Raw genomic sequence first — 18,328 nt, 5'->3', positions numbered from 1 at the left:
CAAGTTTTCCAGTAGTGGTGTACTATTTGTATTTCCAAAGTAAAGTATTTTTGAATGATGGTAACACCTTTGCCTTCAGTTCTTGATTTCTTTTGAAGAAGAACAGAAATGGAAGATGTTAACAAAGGTGGAGAACTTCGGTATCAACAGTTACCTATTAATAAAAAAGTGCAGTATTAGAAACTCAAGACCTCTGAACACTAGGTGTCAGTGTAAGAAATGGAAAAATATCAAAAACCTGTTGTTTCCAATCAGGTGGATTAGCTAAGAAACCAGAACCAGCTGTGACCACATTTCCTTGTAACTGCATAACACTGTTAACAAGCCAATCTTCCTAAAAAATGTTATTCTGAAACTATCAGGTTTGCTTGAAATCAGATAAGGTGATTTAAAAACTACAATGAATTTGCTCTGTTAAACACTCTGAGATGACCTTTAAGGTTTATGAGTTAAAGACCATGCCCAATTTAACATTACTCTTTTTTCGCCACAGGTATCCATAAATCACTTTGTGTCTTTCACAACTTACAGTTTACAGTTTTTTTTGACAGAATCAATGAAAGACAAAATATCAAAAAAAACCAGCTAGTGCTGAAAGTCATAGAGGTGAGATGCCCCTCACTTCACTTAAGAAGTCCAGATTTTAAATAACTACTTTAGGAGATGACGAGTCACATCCTAGAAGTGCCCATTTATCTCCCCTGACACAAGAGATGATCTGGCATCATTATCACAGATATAGAAAAATATGTTTGTTTGCCTTTACGTTTGTTCAGGTGAATCCACTCAGGATCTCGGAGGAAAAGCCAAAGGAACGTTACCCTTCACCAGGCACTGACAGTTAACATATTTGGACAATTATTTGAAATAAAGCAAGTAAGATGATAAAAATAATAATTAGAATCCCATTGTTTATTGGATTCTGGAGCTGATATCAAAGATACACAGATGCTTTTGAAAGTTAACTTGAGGTCCATCTTCCTAATCAAATATCTGTGTGTTGCACACCACTGATAAACTTCAGATTCTTTTCATTTAATTTACTAATTGCTGCCAGAATCGGACTACTAGATGAGATGGGTCTTTGTGTGCAGGTATGGACTTTAGACACATGTTCATATACTTCTAATATTCAATTTACATCGTACAAACAAGTTATAGAAAGAATGAAACCCTGAATATCAGTTTTCCATTTGACTTCTGAAGCTTGGAATGTAATTACGATTTTTCACAGACTGAAAGATTGCTCCTTCATTTCAGCCCAGCTAAATGATTGGAGACATTTTTCAGGCTACCTCAAAAATACTCTCAGCAAAAGCCTGTTCAGTCATAAACACTTTCAATAAAGGAGACTAGAGAGTAAAACCATTGACAAAATATTGATTTACCAGAGTGCATCATATTGTGCAATAAAAATCTAATGACTACTCTTCAAGTTCTTAACTTTTTCATTTGTTCTTTTCTAAAGAGCTATCTGGAATTTTATAGGGCTCCAGCAACATAATAAGTGATACCAATATAAGCAGCCAACACACCCTGGACACAGTGCCTCTGTACACTGAATGTCTCAGCTCATCACAGCTCATCCAAGATTTCAATAGCTATTAATCTATGCTATACTCCTAACAGTATATATAAAAATGAAATAGAGGATGTTATTTGTATTTTGGAAACTCAGGCTGGGATTAGCTTATCAGTTGATTCATAAAGGCCCCAGAAGCCAAGGTAATTGAGTACATATATATTTAATAATGCCATAGATTCCAAAGCCCTCATGAGTGAAATTTCATACATACTTAATTCCTCTTGCTCAACAGCCTAAACAGGGATCTGATGTGTTAACGGTGGAAAAAACAGACTTGTATACATAGACACATACATATGCATACGTGTATAACACACATAAATCTATGTCATTGTTATTAAAGGCCAAAAGACTGATACAGAAAATCAGGAAATCCTAGGATTACAGCTGCCTGCACTACCTTCATTCTTTATATTTTATATGCAGTACAAGACAATCTTTAACCATTGATCACATTGCTTTTTCCATGCAATTTAGTCAACGGTTTGGATTTTTTTCTTCACTATTGAACACGTTGCTGTAATTATGTGGGCATAATTATCCATTTCCATCTCTTTGGTTTTTTTAGAGTTCTTAATAATAGTAACTTAGTCTTTCCACTTTTGAGATCAGTGAAGTCCATCACCACTGGATGCTGAGCAGCATCTCTGCACAACAAGGCAAAAAGGAGCAGCTCTGTCTCATAGCACGTGTTGACTCTGCAGAAAGATCCATGGGAAAGAAAACATCTGACCAAGTAACAGCTTTCTCATCTTAAGAGAAAGCACAGAGAGAGACCAGAATCCCTGACTGGACTCCTAAACTGTCTCCTGAAGTAAACGCTGTGCTTTAGAATAAATGGGTTTGAATACGGTGAACAAGTTGCAGCTAACGTTAGAGTAGAAAACTCAGGGCATCAGTTTTCATATAAATTACCAAGAAAGAAAAGGCAAGACTTCATCAAAAGTCAGACAAAAGACTTCATCGTTACCAATTAAATTTTCCCTAAAACATCTCCTTAAAAGACATTTTATAATCCTCTAATATATTACAGATGAAATGCTATCCATTTGCTTAAGTAATTTAAAGGCAAGTCCTGGCCAATCAAAAAACATTAAAAAAAGAAAAAAAAAATCTTTTTTTAACAAGAAATTGAGAAAAAAGTGTCTTGTGCCACATGTGGCACCAGTGCCTTCTCCACTCAAAAATGCCAGACACACTGTCACTGAGCTCCTTTGCTACAGAAGTAATAGCATCTAATCTCTCTAGAATGGCAGTGAATGGGTTGAGTCTATTCAAGTTTTTCCATCGTAAAGAAAAAAAAAATACTCAAAACAACAAAGCCTACTCTACTACTCTGTAAATTGAACAAAAAAGTTTTTTTTAAAAAAGAGCCCTTCCTCTTAGAGTCACACAAAAATCTTTCAAAAAATTAAACAAATCGTCCAAAATCAATTTTGAGAATGGCAACCGCAAAAATTAACGTCAAAGATACTATTTCATTCAAAAAAACCCAAACAAACAAAAAAAGAAAAAACTTACTCCTACTAATGCAATAACATAATCTAAATATTGACCACATTTAAATGATGTAAACGCACAGAGAACAATTAACAACCGCTTGCTAGATATAAAGTCCTTTCTCTTCCATCAAACATGGGAAATGCTAACAAATGCACATTCATAGACTCATAGAATCATTTAGGTTTAAGATCACCAAGCCCAACCGTTAACCCAGCACTGCCAAGTCCACCACTAAACCATGTCCCTAAGCACCGCATATCCCCGTCTTTTAAATGCCTCCAGGGATGAAGACTCAACCACTTCCCTGGGCAGCCTGTGCCAGTGCCTGACTGCCCCTTCTCTGAAGAAGTTTTTCCTAATATCCAACCTAAACTTCCCCTGGCGCAATCTGAGGCCGTTCCCTCTCGTCCTATTGCTTGTTACTTGGGAGAAGAGACCGACCCCCACCTCGCTACAACCTCCTTTCAGGTAGTTGGAGAGAGCAATAAGGTCTCCCCTCAGCCTCCTCTTCTCCAGACTAAACAACCCCAGCTCCCTCAGCCGCTCCTCACCAGACTTGTGCTCCAGACCCTTCACCAGCTTCGTTGCCCTCCTCTGGACACACTCCAGCACCTCCAGGTCCTTCTTGGAGTGAGAGGCCCAACACTGAACACAGTACTCGAGGTGCGGCCTCACCAGTGCCCAGTACAGGGGCACTATCACCTCCCTGGTCCTGCTGGCCACGCTATTCTTGATACAGGCCAGGATGCCATTGGCCTTCTTGGCCACCTGAGCACACTGCTGGCTCATGTTCAGGCGGCTGTCAAACAACACCCCCAGGTCCTTTTCTGCCAGGCAGCTCTCCAGCCACTCCTCCCCCAGCCTGTAGCATTGCATGGGGTTGTTGTGACCCAAGTGCAGGACCCGGCACTGAGCCTTGTTGAACCTCATGCAGTTGGCCCAGGCCCATCGATCCAGCCTGTCCAGGTCCCTCTTGCAGGGCCTTCCTACCCTCCAGCAGATCGACACTTCCACCCAACTTGGTGTCATCTGCAAACTGACTGAGGGTGCACTTGATCCCCTCATCCAGTTCATTGAGAAAGATATTAAACAAACAGAACTGGCCCCAGTACTGAGCCGTGGGCAACACCACTGATGACCGGCTGCCCACTGGATTTAATTCCCTTCAACACAACTCTTTGGGGCCGGCCAACCAGCCAATTTTTAACCCAGCGCAGAGTGCACTTATCCAAGCTGTGAGCAGCCAGTTTCTCCAGGAGAATGCTGTGGGAGACAGTGTCAAAGGCCTTACTAAAGTCCAAGTAGACAACATCCACAGCCTTCCCCTCATCTGCTAAATGGGTCACCTTGTCACAGGAGGTCAGGTTAGTGAAGCAGGACCTGCCTTTCATAAACCCATGTTGACTGGGCCTGATCCCCTGGTTGTCCTATACGTGCCGTGTGATGGCAGTCAAGATGATCTGCTCCGTGACCTTCCCCGGCACTGAGGTCAGGCTGACAGGTCAGTAGTTCCCCGGATCCTCCTTCCGGCCCTTACTGTAGATGGGTGTCACATTTGCTAACCTCCAGTCAACTGGGACCTCCCCGGTTAGCCAGAACTGCTGAAAGATGATGGAAAGTGCCTTGGTGAACATCTGTGCCAGCTCCCTCAGTACCCTTGGGTGGATCCCATCCAGCCCCATAGCTGGTACCCAGGGAATCTTTTATATTACAAACTTATTTTCCAGTTTGATTTCTTCCAGGGCAGGTGTGCCACGTGTTTGCTGCAAATGTATGCATGTTGTTTAATTTACTCTACAGTAGGAACAGAATGAATAGTCGAAGGATTTTTCCCAGATGGTTTTTGTGAACTCCTTTATCCCATTCATGTAAACACACAGCGTGTTCCGGTTTGCTGAGTTGTATATACACCCTATGACTTAGTACAAAGTCTGAATGTTTAGTTAGCCAGAAGATTGTTTCCATCCTGTGATTCATTAGGTCCCTATGGTACCCTCAACTTCCTTTATTTTGTACAATCACAAATTATATTAGTTTGTCTTATTTTGATAACCCCTCTAATTAATGTCCCGCACAGGAAACTTTATTACTGTTTTAAAACAGACTCATAAAACAAGGACTTTTCCTGTTACTAGGGTGGCATAAGTGACAGTTGCATATAGCTTTGGGATGAAGAGTGAACAGTGCTTCACACTGTTTGTTTTTATCAGTGGGCAATTTCTGTTAATGAACGAGCTGGTTTCAATTCTTTCTTCTTTCAAAGGAACGTCAGAAATTCTACAATTACGTATATAAAGGTTATGAGTCTAACAGTTCAAAAACACAGTAAGCAAACCTGGAACTGCAGGATTTCAGAACCGCATAGGAGTTACATACATTAAAATGACTAATCCAGTTTGTGAATGAATAACGAGTGTGATTTGGTATTAAAAAAAAACCTGTAGGAGCAGGCTGTAAAGAAATAAGAAAGCTCTATCCCTGTTTCTGTTTAAATCCTCATTTTTTCCTATTCCTTTCTTCCATTGCTGTTGTCGTTTTCTCTGGATGGGCAAGTGAAGGTAAGTTTTCCCTCCTCCTTCTTTCATTTTAAACTGCAAGAAAATGTTTAACAGCTGCAGAAATAAAGCTGGGAGGCGAAGAAAGCACACCGTGTTCATCCAGAAAATGTACAGCCCTTTGAAAATATAAAATTCATGCTGATCATGATTAAGTACTTAGCATTTCGTATCAGTAAACCTATCCTCATGCTTGGCTCTGTATTTTCATCATTCCTTTTCCTAGTTGTGGCAAATGACTACCCGATCTTTATTTAAGTCCCTATTATAAAAAGCAATTTACTCCACAGGGTGGATTTACTATGGACTTACTCAGGACTTGACATACTGCTGAATCTCTGCATCTCACTGTAAGCATTCTACCTACGAATTATTGCCACAATTTAAAATAATCTATGTATTCCAGCAGATTCTTCACCTGCTGACCTGCGTGGCTGTGCTTCAGGTGAGACCAAAGGACTGATTCTGAATTAGCTTTATTACCTGTGTAAGAGACAATTAATTTCCAACAGTAATAAACCAGAAAAAAAAAATTATCTATGTGTATACAGAAAATGTTCATATATGCATATATGTAACATGAAACATAAATCATGCTCCTACAAAGGCAGCAAGAGTGGCATGTTAACAAGTATTAGGTAGCAGCACAAGTTGTATGAAATTAAATTCTTCCATAGGAAGACAAAAGTAAGTGATCAAAAAATCCCAACAGATATCATGTACAACTTGATTTTGGGCAACTGAAGTTCCTTTAAGTTGACACTACTGCATTCTAAAAAAGCCAGCCGAGAGGGTTTGACTTAAATCATTTGACATCAAATGAAGAGATCAGAGTCCATCTTCTAGCAAACACACATTAGCTGACAGGGAGTAAACCACAACTCTATTAACATGAATTCTATCATTCATGATAGTCTCCACGATGACTTATCACACTTTGCAAAGAATTCCAGTGGAGAAAACATTTAAAGGATGCAGTCTAAGGCTGTTGCAATGAGCTGTGGCCTTCCCTCTGAGCAACCAGTCTTTCATGGACAGATAAGGTTACTTACCAGTAGGTAGGGACTTTTGGGCTCTGCTGTTTATAGGCATATTTGTATTTTTGGAGTGTATATGTGTGATTTTTCATGTCTCCTTGCTGAACTCTTTCCTACTGCTAAAAAGTCTTTCACTGGGGAAAGACAAATCTATTCTCTGCCCAGACGCCATTTGACATCTCAGAAACAAAATGTAAAGGACTGAAGTGCAGATCTAGAGCTAAATTGGATAATCAAATTCTGTGAAAGCAGGCATCAGTACTACTACTACGATATTCAGCAGGCCTAGAGAGTAAACTGCTGGTAGTTCACTCTGGTAATAAATGCCCGGTTGATACATTCCCAGCAGAAGGAAGGTAACTCATAGAATCGTAGAATCGCTAAGGCTGGAAAAGACCCTTAAGATCATCGAGTCCAACCGTTAACCTAGCACTGCCGAGTCCACCACTAAACCATGTCCCTAAGCACCATGTCTGCCTGCCTTTTAAATACCTCCAGGGATGAAGACTCAACCACTTCCCTGGGCAGCCTGTGCCAGTGCCTGACTGCCCCTTCTCTGAAGAAGTTTTTCCTAATATCCAACCTAAACCTCCCCTGGCGCAGCTTGAGGATGTTTCCTCTCATCCTATTGCTTGTTACTAGGGAGAAGAGACCGACCCCCACCTCGCTACAACCTCCTTTCAGGTAGTTGGAGAGAGCAATAAGGTCTCCCCTCAGCCTCCTCTTCTCCAGACTAAACAACCCCAGCTCCCTCAGCCGCTCCTCACAAGACTTGTGCTCCAGACCCTTCACCAGCTTCGTTGCCCTCCTCTGGACACACTCCAGCACCTCCAGGTCCTTCTTGGAGTGAGGGGCCCAACACTGAACACAGTACTCGAGGGGTGGCCTCACCAGTGCCCAGTACAGGGGCACTATCACCTCCCTGGTCCTGCTGGCCACGCTATTCTTGATACAGGCCAGGATGCCATTGGCCTTCTTGGCCACCTGAGCACACTGCTGGCTCATATTCAGCTGGCTGCCAAACAACACCCCCAGGTCCTTTTCTGCCAGGCAGCTCTCCAGCCACTCCTCCCCCAGCCTGTAGCGTTGCATGGGGTTGTTGTGACCCAAGTGCAGGACCCGGCACTGAGCCTTGTTGAATCTCATGCAGTTGGCCCAGGCCCATTGATCCAGCCTGTCCAGGTCCCTCTGCAGGGCCTTCCTACCTTCCAGCAGATCGACACTTCCACCCAACTTGGTGTCATCTGCAAACTTACCGAGGGTGCACTCGATCCCCTCGTCCAGATCATCAATGAAGATGTTGAACAGGACCGGCCCCAACACTGAGCCCTGGGGAACACCACGCGTGACCGGCCGCCAACTGGATTTGACTCCATTCACCACCACTCTCTGGGCTTGGCCGTCCAGCCAGTTTTTAACCCAGCACAGAGTGCACCCATCCAAGCCATGAGCAGCCAGCTTCTCCAGGAGAATGCTGTGGGAGACAGTGTCAAAGGCCTTACTAAAGTCCAAGTAGACAACATCCACAGCCTTCCCCTCATCCACTAAGCGAGTAACCTTGTCACAGAAGGAGATCAGTTTAGTCAAGCAGGATCTCCCTTTCATAAACCCATGCTGGCTGAGCCTGATCCCCTGGTTGTCCCGCATGTGCCATGTAATGGCACTCAAGATGATCTGTTTCATGACCTTCCCCAGCACCGAGGTCAGGCTGACAGGCTTGTAGTTCCCCGGATCCTCCTTCCCACCCTTCTTGTAGATGGGTGTCACATTTGCTAACTTCCAGTCATCTGGGACCTCCCCAATTGACCAGGACTGCTGATAAATGATGGAAAGTGATGATAAATGATGAAAAAAAATCCTTAATAGCCTTTTCGATTTAAGTAGTACATCATGATCTTATTGTCCATTAGCCTTTGAACATGATATCCGAAGGACAAACATGGAGCTATGGCCCTATCAAGAGAAGATACTAAGAGATCTTTAGTTTTTAATAGTAGTCTAATAATACTACATTTTCCTATTACCCAGCTCAGTATGACAAAATTCTGGACAGAGATGGTCAAGGTGAGGAGAGACTTTTCCTCTTTCTTAAATATTACATGAAACCATTTCCAGATGCTTTTACATCCGTGTATGTGCAAGACTTCAGCTATTTTGATGTGAAACCTCTCAATAGTAGTTTAATAACCATGAAAAATTGCTATTCCATTTCTCTTAGTTACAGCCTCTTTTTCTTGACAAAGTGCTTAATAATATTGATTTGTCCTAAAGCAGGATCTTTGAGTTCACTTTCTAAGGGTCTGAATAGATATTAATAGATTATTATACAAGATGATGTTCTAAAGCCTTCTTACTGCACATGCAAATTGTATTGGATATGATGAAAGAATGAACTAAAAGAGGCCTCGTTCCACTTCAAAAGTTAAGTAATTTAAAGGCTTGTGCCCTTCTGATTAACATCATCTTGCATTCCCTGTTGAACCTTTTTCATAGGCACAGTTTTCCTTGCACCTGACATCTACTACTTGTGCTTAACCATTAAGAACAATAGAGCCTTGACTGGAACCTCTAGTCTTAGCCCACATAAATAAATACAGCTTTAGAGGTAATATTAAGGCATCTTTCTCATTCTAGGGTGGCAGTTTTTTGGTTTTATATTGCTTCACATGCAAATAAAAAACCATTCATTATAATTACAATCCATGCAAAAAAATTTCAAACTCATGCTAGCATTCTGACACAAATTGGATGGAATTTATCTCTCAACTTTTATGCCTGTCTCCTACATATTCAAATCCCAGCAAGCCACCAACGGATCCCTTTATTAGGCAGCTGAGGAAACAAATTCCTCAAGAGATTAATCTAATCTAACTCCAAAACTAATTTTAGGATGATATGAATCATCCTCTGGAGATGCTCATTTCCTTCTATACGTTGGTATATACTTTTAGCAGAATTTAACTTAATGTAAAGCAGTGGACATATTGTTCGAAACACACTAAAAAACTTGATCATAAAATGTGATGCAGACTTAAAAAAGTCTGTTTTTCAATAATTTGACTTGTTAGTCCAGTCATCTGCTATAACAGCCAGGCCTCATGAAGTATATAGTGGTTTGAAGCAGCAACCGTATAAATCTGTCCAAACCAGACCCTGATTTAACAGAGTTCAGATCAACTTTGAAAAAAGGAAGCTGGAACTATAAACCTCTGAGATATCAAAAGTCAACTAATCAAAGGTGATCACGCTGGCAACTTATTTTTTAATTCAGAAGCTCAAACCTGGACTTAATCAACAAGCATGAGCTCTTACAAATGTTTACTATGAAAGATGTGTGCAACGCGCCAGCTTTATTGCAGGCGTAAAAGTAATTTCTACAGTTTAGCCTCATACATGTATTATGGGTAGCAAAATGGAAATGAATTTTGAGAAGAAATCATTAAATTACATAATGAGAACTGTGTAGTCCATTAACATGAGTAATACGACAAAATCCAGGTAGTAAGCAATAAATTTACATCTGCAGTCAGCTTCAATTATAAAAATAGCTTTTTTCTAGTACTGGATATATACTCACACTAAACACCTACATCTAAAGTGAAAATTTAATATAAATACATAATAACAGCTTAATAAGGATGTGCAGTTATTAAGAATGACAAATGTGCAAAAATCCCTATCAGAAGTCCGGAGCACGTAATAAGCTCCTGATTTAAGAGTTCCGGCATGTGAATGTTAGAGGTCAAAGCAATGAGCTATTAAAGATACTTTCACTTCCTCAGAAATAAAGCACTGTCTTGGGCTCAGAGGGGAAAGGTTAGAAAAGCTGTTTATCTGCCGCTCCGTTCCCATTCTTCCTTCTGTCAGGAAATCGGACATGCTCCTACACCCCACGCAGGGTTAACCCTGGGTCACGGTCATTCCCCAAGTAAGTGCCCGGCTTTGATTTAAGTGCAAAGACCACATGGCTGCAGGTTACATTTTCTCAAAACGCACGTTCTGATGTAAAGCTCAGCTCAGCTAAGCCTCCATGGGACGTAAAACACAGACTCTTCACCACATTATTGCTAAAGTGAAGCCGCAGCCATCGGTTTGCATAAATTAAAGGGGGCCATTAACAAAAAGAAAATGTTATTTTGTAGCAGTTAGAGCTAGAATAAGAACTACAAATATACGCTCGGAGCACCATGTTTAACCAGTGGGAAACCTCCGGAGAGGGGAGAGAGGTTGTCCTCTCCCCAGGAGTCGCAGGGCACGTTCAGGACAGACCAAGAGGAGCATAAAAAGCAAAGAAGCCACAGCACAAACACTCCCGGAGACTGCAAAGACAGGGATACATCGCCATGCTTCAGAGGTACAAGCAGAAAGAAACTACCCGGAGCTGGAAGGGACCCCAAAGTGTTTGCTGCCATTCAGGAAGCCACCAAACGGCTGCTGGATTAAGTACAAAGCTGAAGAAAAGCACCTGCCTGCTGGCAAACAGTGGGCAGGGGAAGGTTTATTTATATTATATTTTTATTTTAAAGTATTTTATATTATATATTATATAAATATTATATATAAAATATAAATATATTATATATACACACCTACACACACACATATTTATAATGTGTAGTCTGCCCCATTCTGAATTTTCTCAGTTCACAAAAGTTTTTCATTCTAGTTAATGTAGTAACAGAACCTAGCTTGAAACTTAAAAACCCTTCTGATTGCTGAAAGGACTCATAGAGAAAAGATCTAGGAACTTGCAGCTCAAAGCTCCAGCTGATCCAGGGACTCATCATGTGTAAATATTAGTTATAATATGTATTAGTATTATTTATATACATTAGTTCCATATAACGTGCATACCCATACATGCTGGTAATTTCATTTGAAGAATCACTATAATAAGAAAAAAACATTTGTTATGCTTCCCAAGCTACAGGTGACATGTAAGAGTATACCTTTGTGTACAAAACGTCAGATGGCAGATTTCTGCTGCAATGTAAAATACCATCATTGATTTCTTAGGAGATGGTGGTGAACTTTAATTAAAAACTATGGAGAGGTTCAAATTTAGAACTGCATCTGACAGACGAGATTCAAAACAGCCTCATTTATATAACACTTTCATTGGCTTTCAATAAGGAAAACTATTCAATATTTCTGCATTATTCTTTGATGGAAATCAAAGCATCAGATAGTAAGAATATTACAACATAAATATTAAGCAAATAATGCATTAACACAAATACTAGAACAGAAAAAAATAGCAATGAAGTCTTCAGATGACTGGCGACTTTTTTCTTTTTAACAACTTGAAGTTTTTAAACAAAACAATACCTGAGCTTTATTCCCCAGGTTAGGTGGGGCTGCAGCTATCACACAAATACAGTATATAGCCATAAGGCAAGTGCACACACTCTACCTGCAAGCCTAACAGTAGCTTCTACAGATGATTGAGGACAGAACGTCCCCCTCAGGTTCTGTGTTCTATTTGTTTCTAAAACCAGAACAACCTGTTATGAGTCATTTGATCACGAAAATTTCATGCTGTTTCCAGGAGTTTTAGAGTGAAGATTAGTTTATAAGCTATTTTCTTACCAAATTTATCAGCTGAGTGTGGACGATGTCTTCCACCAGTATTGCAGTTTCGTGGAGCGGCCTGCGAGCATCTCCTAAGGAAAACCTGAAAGAAAGGTTCATTGCAAGCTTATGAAAATGAGTTAAAAAGAAACAAAGTAGGTGGTCTCCAGAAAAAGAAAAAATATGAGTAATAATAAGAACCTTAATACACCTGTATGTACTGAAATGGATCACTCAGTGTGGTTCAAGGAATATAAACCAAAGTAATCTAGCTAAAGGGACAAAAAAGCTGCAAGAACATATACTAAAGCACATTGTAAGAAAAATCGAGGAAACAGAGGAAAATCCAGTTTGTAGGAACATTTGAAAAAAGAGCAGGCAATGCTGTAGCACGTGCACTACTAGGAGTAATGCTGTATTTGCTGCCCCCTTCGCTTAAAAAATTACCAAAAAACTATTTTAAAATGTAAAATGCTAACAGGTATTTTATCTCAAATCTAAATGGTAGTGCTAAGGTATGGAAGGAACTAATACGAATTAAAGGTAAACATTTTTATACATAATAATACGAGAGGCTCTTAAAGTCTACACTGCAAGATTAAATAACAAGAGATCGTAAAGAGATGATAGTGTTCATATAATATCACAAACGAAAGGCAAAGCCACTCCAACAGGCATCATTAAATGAGAAATTATGACAACGGGCTTTTTGCAAGGCTTTATCTTCTCTAAGAAATATCAGAAGTTGCTCTCTACGCCCGTCTTAACTGCTAGTCATTCAGCTACAGCTGGGATTGCTCCTTGGATCTGGGACGGGTGGTGGCCATCACCAGCCTACTCAAAGAGACTGTAGATGCTGCAGAAAATCTGAATGCTAGACATTCATTTGTAGCACCTCTTGACCCACTGCAGAGTCTGAGCATTCCCCATACAATGCCCCAAAAGCCCTATGAAACTACTCATCTGAAGTTGGGATGCTGTGCTTCACCTCCAGATCCAGGCAGAGTACAGGGGCACTGAATTTGAAACACCTAAGGGATCCAGGTGGGGCTGATGTTTTTTTCACTTGGCAGCTGCACTCTTTCAGACAGGCAGCTGAAGACCCAGTGAAGGTCTTTTAGTGTCCAAAATGACTGTAGGTTGCAATCAAACTCCACCCCTAATCAGTCCAGCGAGCTTAAGCCCCCCCTAAGCCCTCCCTTCATCCAGGTAGCTGAACGGCAGTCTAGAGAAAGGAAAAGGTCTCTTACTCTATGCGGCTTCTCTTCATCACATAAAGTGCAAAAAGATGCTGTTTGTTTTCGTTGACTACTGTCTGCTCTTTGCTTCCGATACCTACATTTTCAGTTCACTCTCAAATAGAAGAAATGGGGTATTCAAGTATTCTAGCTACAGTTCCTGGGTTTATATATATATATATATATATAAACCCCTCACGAATTTCTCTGTGCTACACACAACTTTGAAAAAATGTCTTAGTGTATTAACCACACTACCTATTCAAGGATGCTATAAGTAACACTGTTTCTGCCTATTTACTCAGTCATTTGTATATGCGATAAAGGATCCAAGAACATCAAAATCCTTCACTTTCTCTTGTCTCAGTTCTTTTATTTACGTAAAAAAGATGGGCACCTTTTTTTCCATGTTATGATTAACAGGATCAAGAACTGACTCAAGCATTCTCATAGTATATGTAAAATTTTGTCCTTCTACCTATGCATGAAGGACCAGAGAAATGTGACTGTGATGGGATAAAGAAGCGATAAGAGAGCTCTGGAAAAGTGGGATACTCTTCTTGCCACATCAGTTGCCTCATGTATCCACATTCCTCCCTCTCTGACAGCAAACCCCCTTCGTTTCCCAGAACTGTGGCAAACAAAAATCAGCCACAGTCATGGATAAATTACTTCAAGAAATTTGCTCGACTGACTTCCTACAACACCTGTATGTAACGCAAGGCTGGTGGACAGCTATGGTCTACAGTTGCATGGACACCTGCACATCACAGCTTTTGTGAAAGGTGAATCTCTCAATCAGAACAACCTAGCTCAGGTCTAGTAGCTGGCATTTGCCCTCCAGCATCCCAAACAGGCACAGTATTTTTGAAATAAAATTATCCATCAATGGAAGTCTCAAGAAATCAAAGGTATTCATGAAATCAGTCATTAACCATTCTAAAGGTTTACTGGTTGCTCTACCTTTGGTCCCTCTGTATCTGACTTTTGGCTATATTATTTTTAAAACTTAAAGCTGTTAATTCCAAAATGGTCTCAATGGGGCCCAGAGTTGGTTCACTGAAAAGATCTTATCATTACATGCATATCAAAATAAAAAAATGCTATTCCAGTCCTACATCATTACAGTGAAAGAAAACTCGCTATGCTTTCAAATATTTCCTCGGGGCATTTCTAAAAAAATGTCTTCTCTCCTCCTAAACCTGAGTTTTTAAAATAAGAAAAATGGTATAGTAAAACATATTCACTGTAAATGAAATAGCACAGGCTAAAAATAACACTACAGTTTCTTATAAAAATAGTGAAATTTTATTCATAAGCAAGGTTCAAATCTTCATAGGTGACTGAATATATGAATTATTTCCTTACAAAAGCATTCTTCTGTCCTGTGATAAAATAAAACAATATTTTATCTATAAACAACTAAAGAGTTACATAGTAGGGTTTTTTTTTTTCCCTTTATCTAATAATAAAATTATATCCAGTATTCTTTAAACAGCATTCAGAATTCAAATGATATTAAATTTCAGCTTGATCCATGTAAGAGCACAACAAGAACTACTCGGGCAACATCTGAGCGTAACCCACTGTACTATACTAGTCACAGCATGAGGAAATTATACACTGTATTTGTTCCCTATCATTTGCCTCTCTTGTTGAGACTATCAGCATCTTACAGAGATGGTCATGCTTTATAATGTGTTGCACAAATCTCTAAAATGAGCACAACTCAAATAACGTTTTCTCTATTATGCAGGAGTGCATATGTACATGAATTATAATGTCAGATACTTCCAAGGACTATAAGCACAGCACAGCAAACAATCTAGATCCTATTAAATATTTTACAAACTGCAAATACCTGGATTATACAGGAAACATATAAAAATAGAAATATTTATTACCATATTACACTGGAATGTAAAATAATATTACAAACATCACAGATTAAAAACAAGTGCTCATATAGGATAAAACTTCAGTATTTCTTTTTTTTCTAAAGTAAGGTGCATATGTAAATTAACAGGAAAATTTACTTTTTGTTCTAATCACACAAGGTACACAAAGCCAAACAGAATTCAGTTACCAAAACCATAACATGTTGCTCATTCTTATGTACTGGCCTTTTAATATTTAAAAGTAATTTTTTTTTCTTTCTAAGACTTAAAATGCAAAATAAAACAACTATGTAAGAGAAGAGTAAACATCTGGTTGCCAGCATCATCATCTTGAACATAAATTTATTTTGTTCAGTTTTATTACCTAGCATTCCACATACACAAATGAAAGGTTTTTGGTTTTCTTTTCCAAAGACAACAAAGTGCAAGAACAAAACTCGGGTTTTGAGGCAGGATGCTGCCTCTACGTTGAGATGCCCTCCCTGTCTGCGTCCAGAAATCTCTCTCGCAAGTAACTATCAGCTCCCTAAATGGCACGAGAAGTAGAAGAGATGCCATCAAGCAGCACATTGACCTGAGAGGAGACAGATATCAAATCTTTCTGCTCTGTTCTGATGCAAAAAGATACGTCAGAGCTGATGGTGAAACATGAAGAGGAGGGATGCAATATCAACCGCACTACTTGATTACATAGAAAATCAAGTTCCAGGCGCACCTACTTTCTTCCTCCCTCGCTTACACTCTTTCTACCTTCAAGAGCTATTTCTATCTCAGTTTACCTTCACTGTTTTCCCATGTAACTTCTGCCAACCTCTTTCCCACACACAGAAAACTAGATACTGGCATGGTGGTTTCAGCAAAAAGTAAAAACCACCACACCTACCCACAGACGCTTCCTTTTTCTTTGCAATGGATATGCGTTTTTTAAACACTAAAAAAAAAAATTTAAAGCTTCAATACTTGTTAATTGTATTTCTATAGCATTTGATAAGTTTCTTGACATCAGCTCTAGATTCTAATATGCTTATAGGACAATATTCTTTAAGATATCAGCTCTAGATTCTAATATGCTTATAGGATAATATTCTTTAAGATATCAGCTCTAGATTCTAATATGCTTATAGGATAATATTCTTTAAGATATCAAACACAACCTTTTTTTACCCCTTTCTGCTACCAGAGGTAATAATTACAAATGCACAAGCAGTTAAAGTAGTAAAATCTTCCATTTTCTTCTTCACTTTTGCCACTGTATTTCTCCATAGCAGGATAAACACTAACCTAGGAGTCAAGGGGCTCAGATTTTTGCCAAGTTGCAGAATACGAGGTAGGTTAGGAACCAAAAGAAAACCCTAAAAAAAAGGAAACCAAAATTTGGTGCCCTTGCTTCTGGGAACTGAAACTGAACTTGCTGTTTTAATATAACCTACGAATTTCATTTCACATGTGCTTTGCTTTTAACGGTTCATTAGAGAGTCTTTTAAAGAACCTTCCATTCACTACAAGTATAAATAAGTCTTCCTATGAAACATGTAAAAATTCTGTTGAAAATCGAAAAGAGCTCTTTCCCCACAGGTAAATACTGAAGAGGAAGTATATCAAAATATATCATTAGCAGTGCATCAAAACAGTAAAACGATATGGAAGACTGTCCTGATAATAGAAGCATCTACCCATTAGACATGTCATACAATAACAAAGGCTTCTTAGAAGATCCAATTTCAAAGGTTTGCCTGTTTTAAGGAAACATTTTTACAAGGGGGTGATCAACTTACCCGTATTTTCACAGGAGGATTAAAATAGTAGCATGGAGAAAGAAAAGACTGCTGCAGCTCTTTTATTGTTTACTTTTAGCTTCTATTTCTAATTTATTTAAGTTCCTGTAATGATGTTTCCAGGCTCATCAAAAGGCATAAATGTCCAAGCCACTAAATGCCTACATGAAGCATCATGGCACATTACGTGTAAGCGCACACGCACATAGTTGGCACAGGCTAAGGTACGATGGCTACTCATGGTGCAGAGACCTACATTTGTAAGAACCTCAAAATCTTGGGCAGCTACAGAAATAGATAAAGCACTTTCTTTCCTACATTTCTTGGGGTTTTAAATGCCTGCGAAAGGTATTGGGCCAGGCACAGCACAGGCTTGCTTCAAAAACCCCGATGCAGAGCTCTCCAGGTGGCCAGACCACCAGGAGAGTAGACTGCGGAGACAGAAAGCTGCTGCAATCTCCCATCCTCCACAGCCTTGCAAAGCTGTCCTGGCCAGAAAGGAAGTGTAACCAGGGCGGCTGGGAGTGCACTGAGCTAGAATAAATAGTTTCCCTTACTGGGGCTTCTATTGAGTTCATACCATAACAAAGCTGCCCCAACTCATGTGGAATTTACCACCTTGAATAAATTTGACAAATCTAGCCTAGGAAAAGTATAAAAGCAGTGAGGTAGACTGGTGGGAAATATGCTTTTTTTTCTCTTCTAGAAATCCCTAACAATTTTCCTTTTCTGTTTCTATGTGAAAGATTTGCAGCAGCACAAATGGGACCTCCAGGCTTGATGTTTTTTTATGCATCTGAAGATCTCACATAGGGCAAGCAGATACTTATTCTGTCCTCAGCACAGAGGTATTTATTTGCTTCTGCAACTGGAGTGGGACTGTGGGTCACGGGGGTCCACGTGCCTGCAGTGCCAGCAATGGGAGAGACCTGAGTGGGTGCACATTGTGTATGTGGGAGCGTAGCCGGTGAGTAGGATAAAAGGCTTGGGATCCACGTATCAAAGTGGCCATAAATCTGGGCTAGATACTGGAGAGACCAGAGGGTCTGTGAGTTGGCTCCTGGAGGAACCAGGAGATCCACATCAGCTGCTGGGGAGACCGTGGGGCCTGGGGCTTGTTCCAGAGACACATTTGCTTGTGAGTCTCTGCATGTGAGGACTGAGGC

At 39.9% G+C, this 18,328-nt stretch overlaps 1 protein-coding gene across 7 annotated transcripts in view; it reads right to left on the bottom strand.

The window, feature by feature from the left end:
* Positions 1-18,328, bottom strand: part of SUPT3H (SPT3 homolog, SAGA and STAGA complex component) — a 284,312-nt gene that overhangs the window by 129,449 nt on the left and 136,535 nt on the right. For all 7 annotated transcript variants that reach the window (XM_087775506.1, XM_087775511.1, XM_087775512.1 and 4 more), the window contains exon 3: positions 12,270-12,354. In XM_087775506.1, the coding sequence (XP_087631632.1) occupies positions 12,270-12,354 (85 nt within the window). The remainder of the gene's footprint in view (positions 1-12,269; positions 12,355-18,328) is intronic.

Source organism: Nipponia nippon, unplaced genomic scaffold, assembly GCF_047370975.1.
Source record: "Nipponia nippon isolate SJK-2023a ecotype South Korea unplaced genomic scaffold, ASM4737097v1 scaffold_4, whole genome shotgun sequence".
NCBI classification, from domain to species: Eukaryota; Metazoa; Chordata; class Aves; order Pelecaniformes; family Threskiornithidae; genus Nipponia; species Nipponia nippon.
The sequence above is the reverse complement of the archived record's forward strand: the minus strand, read 5'-3'. Positions and strand labels throughout refer to the sequence as shown.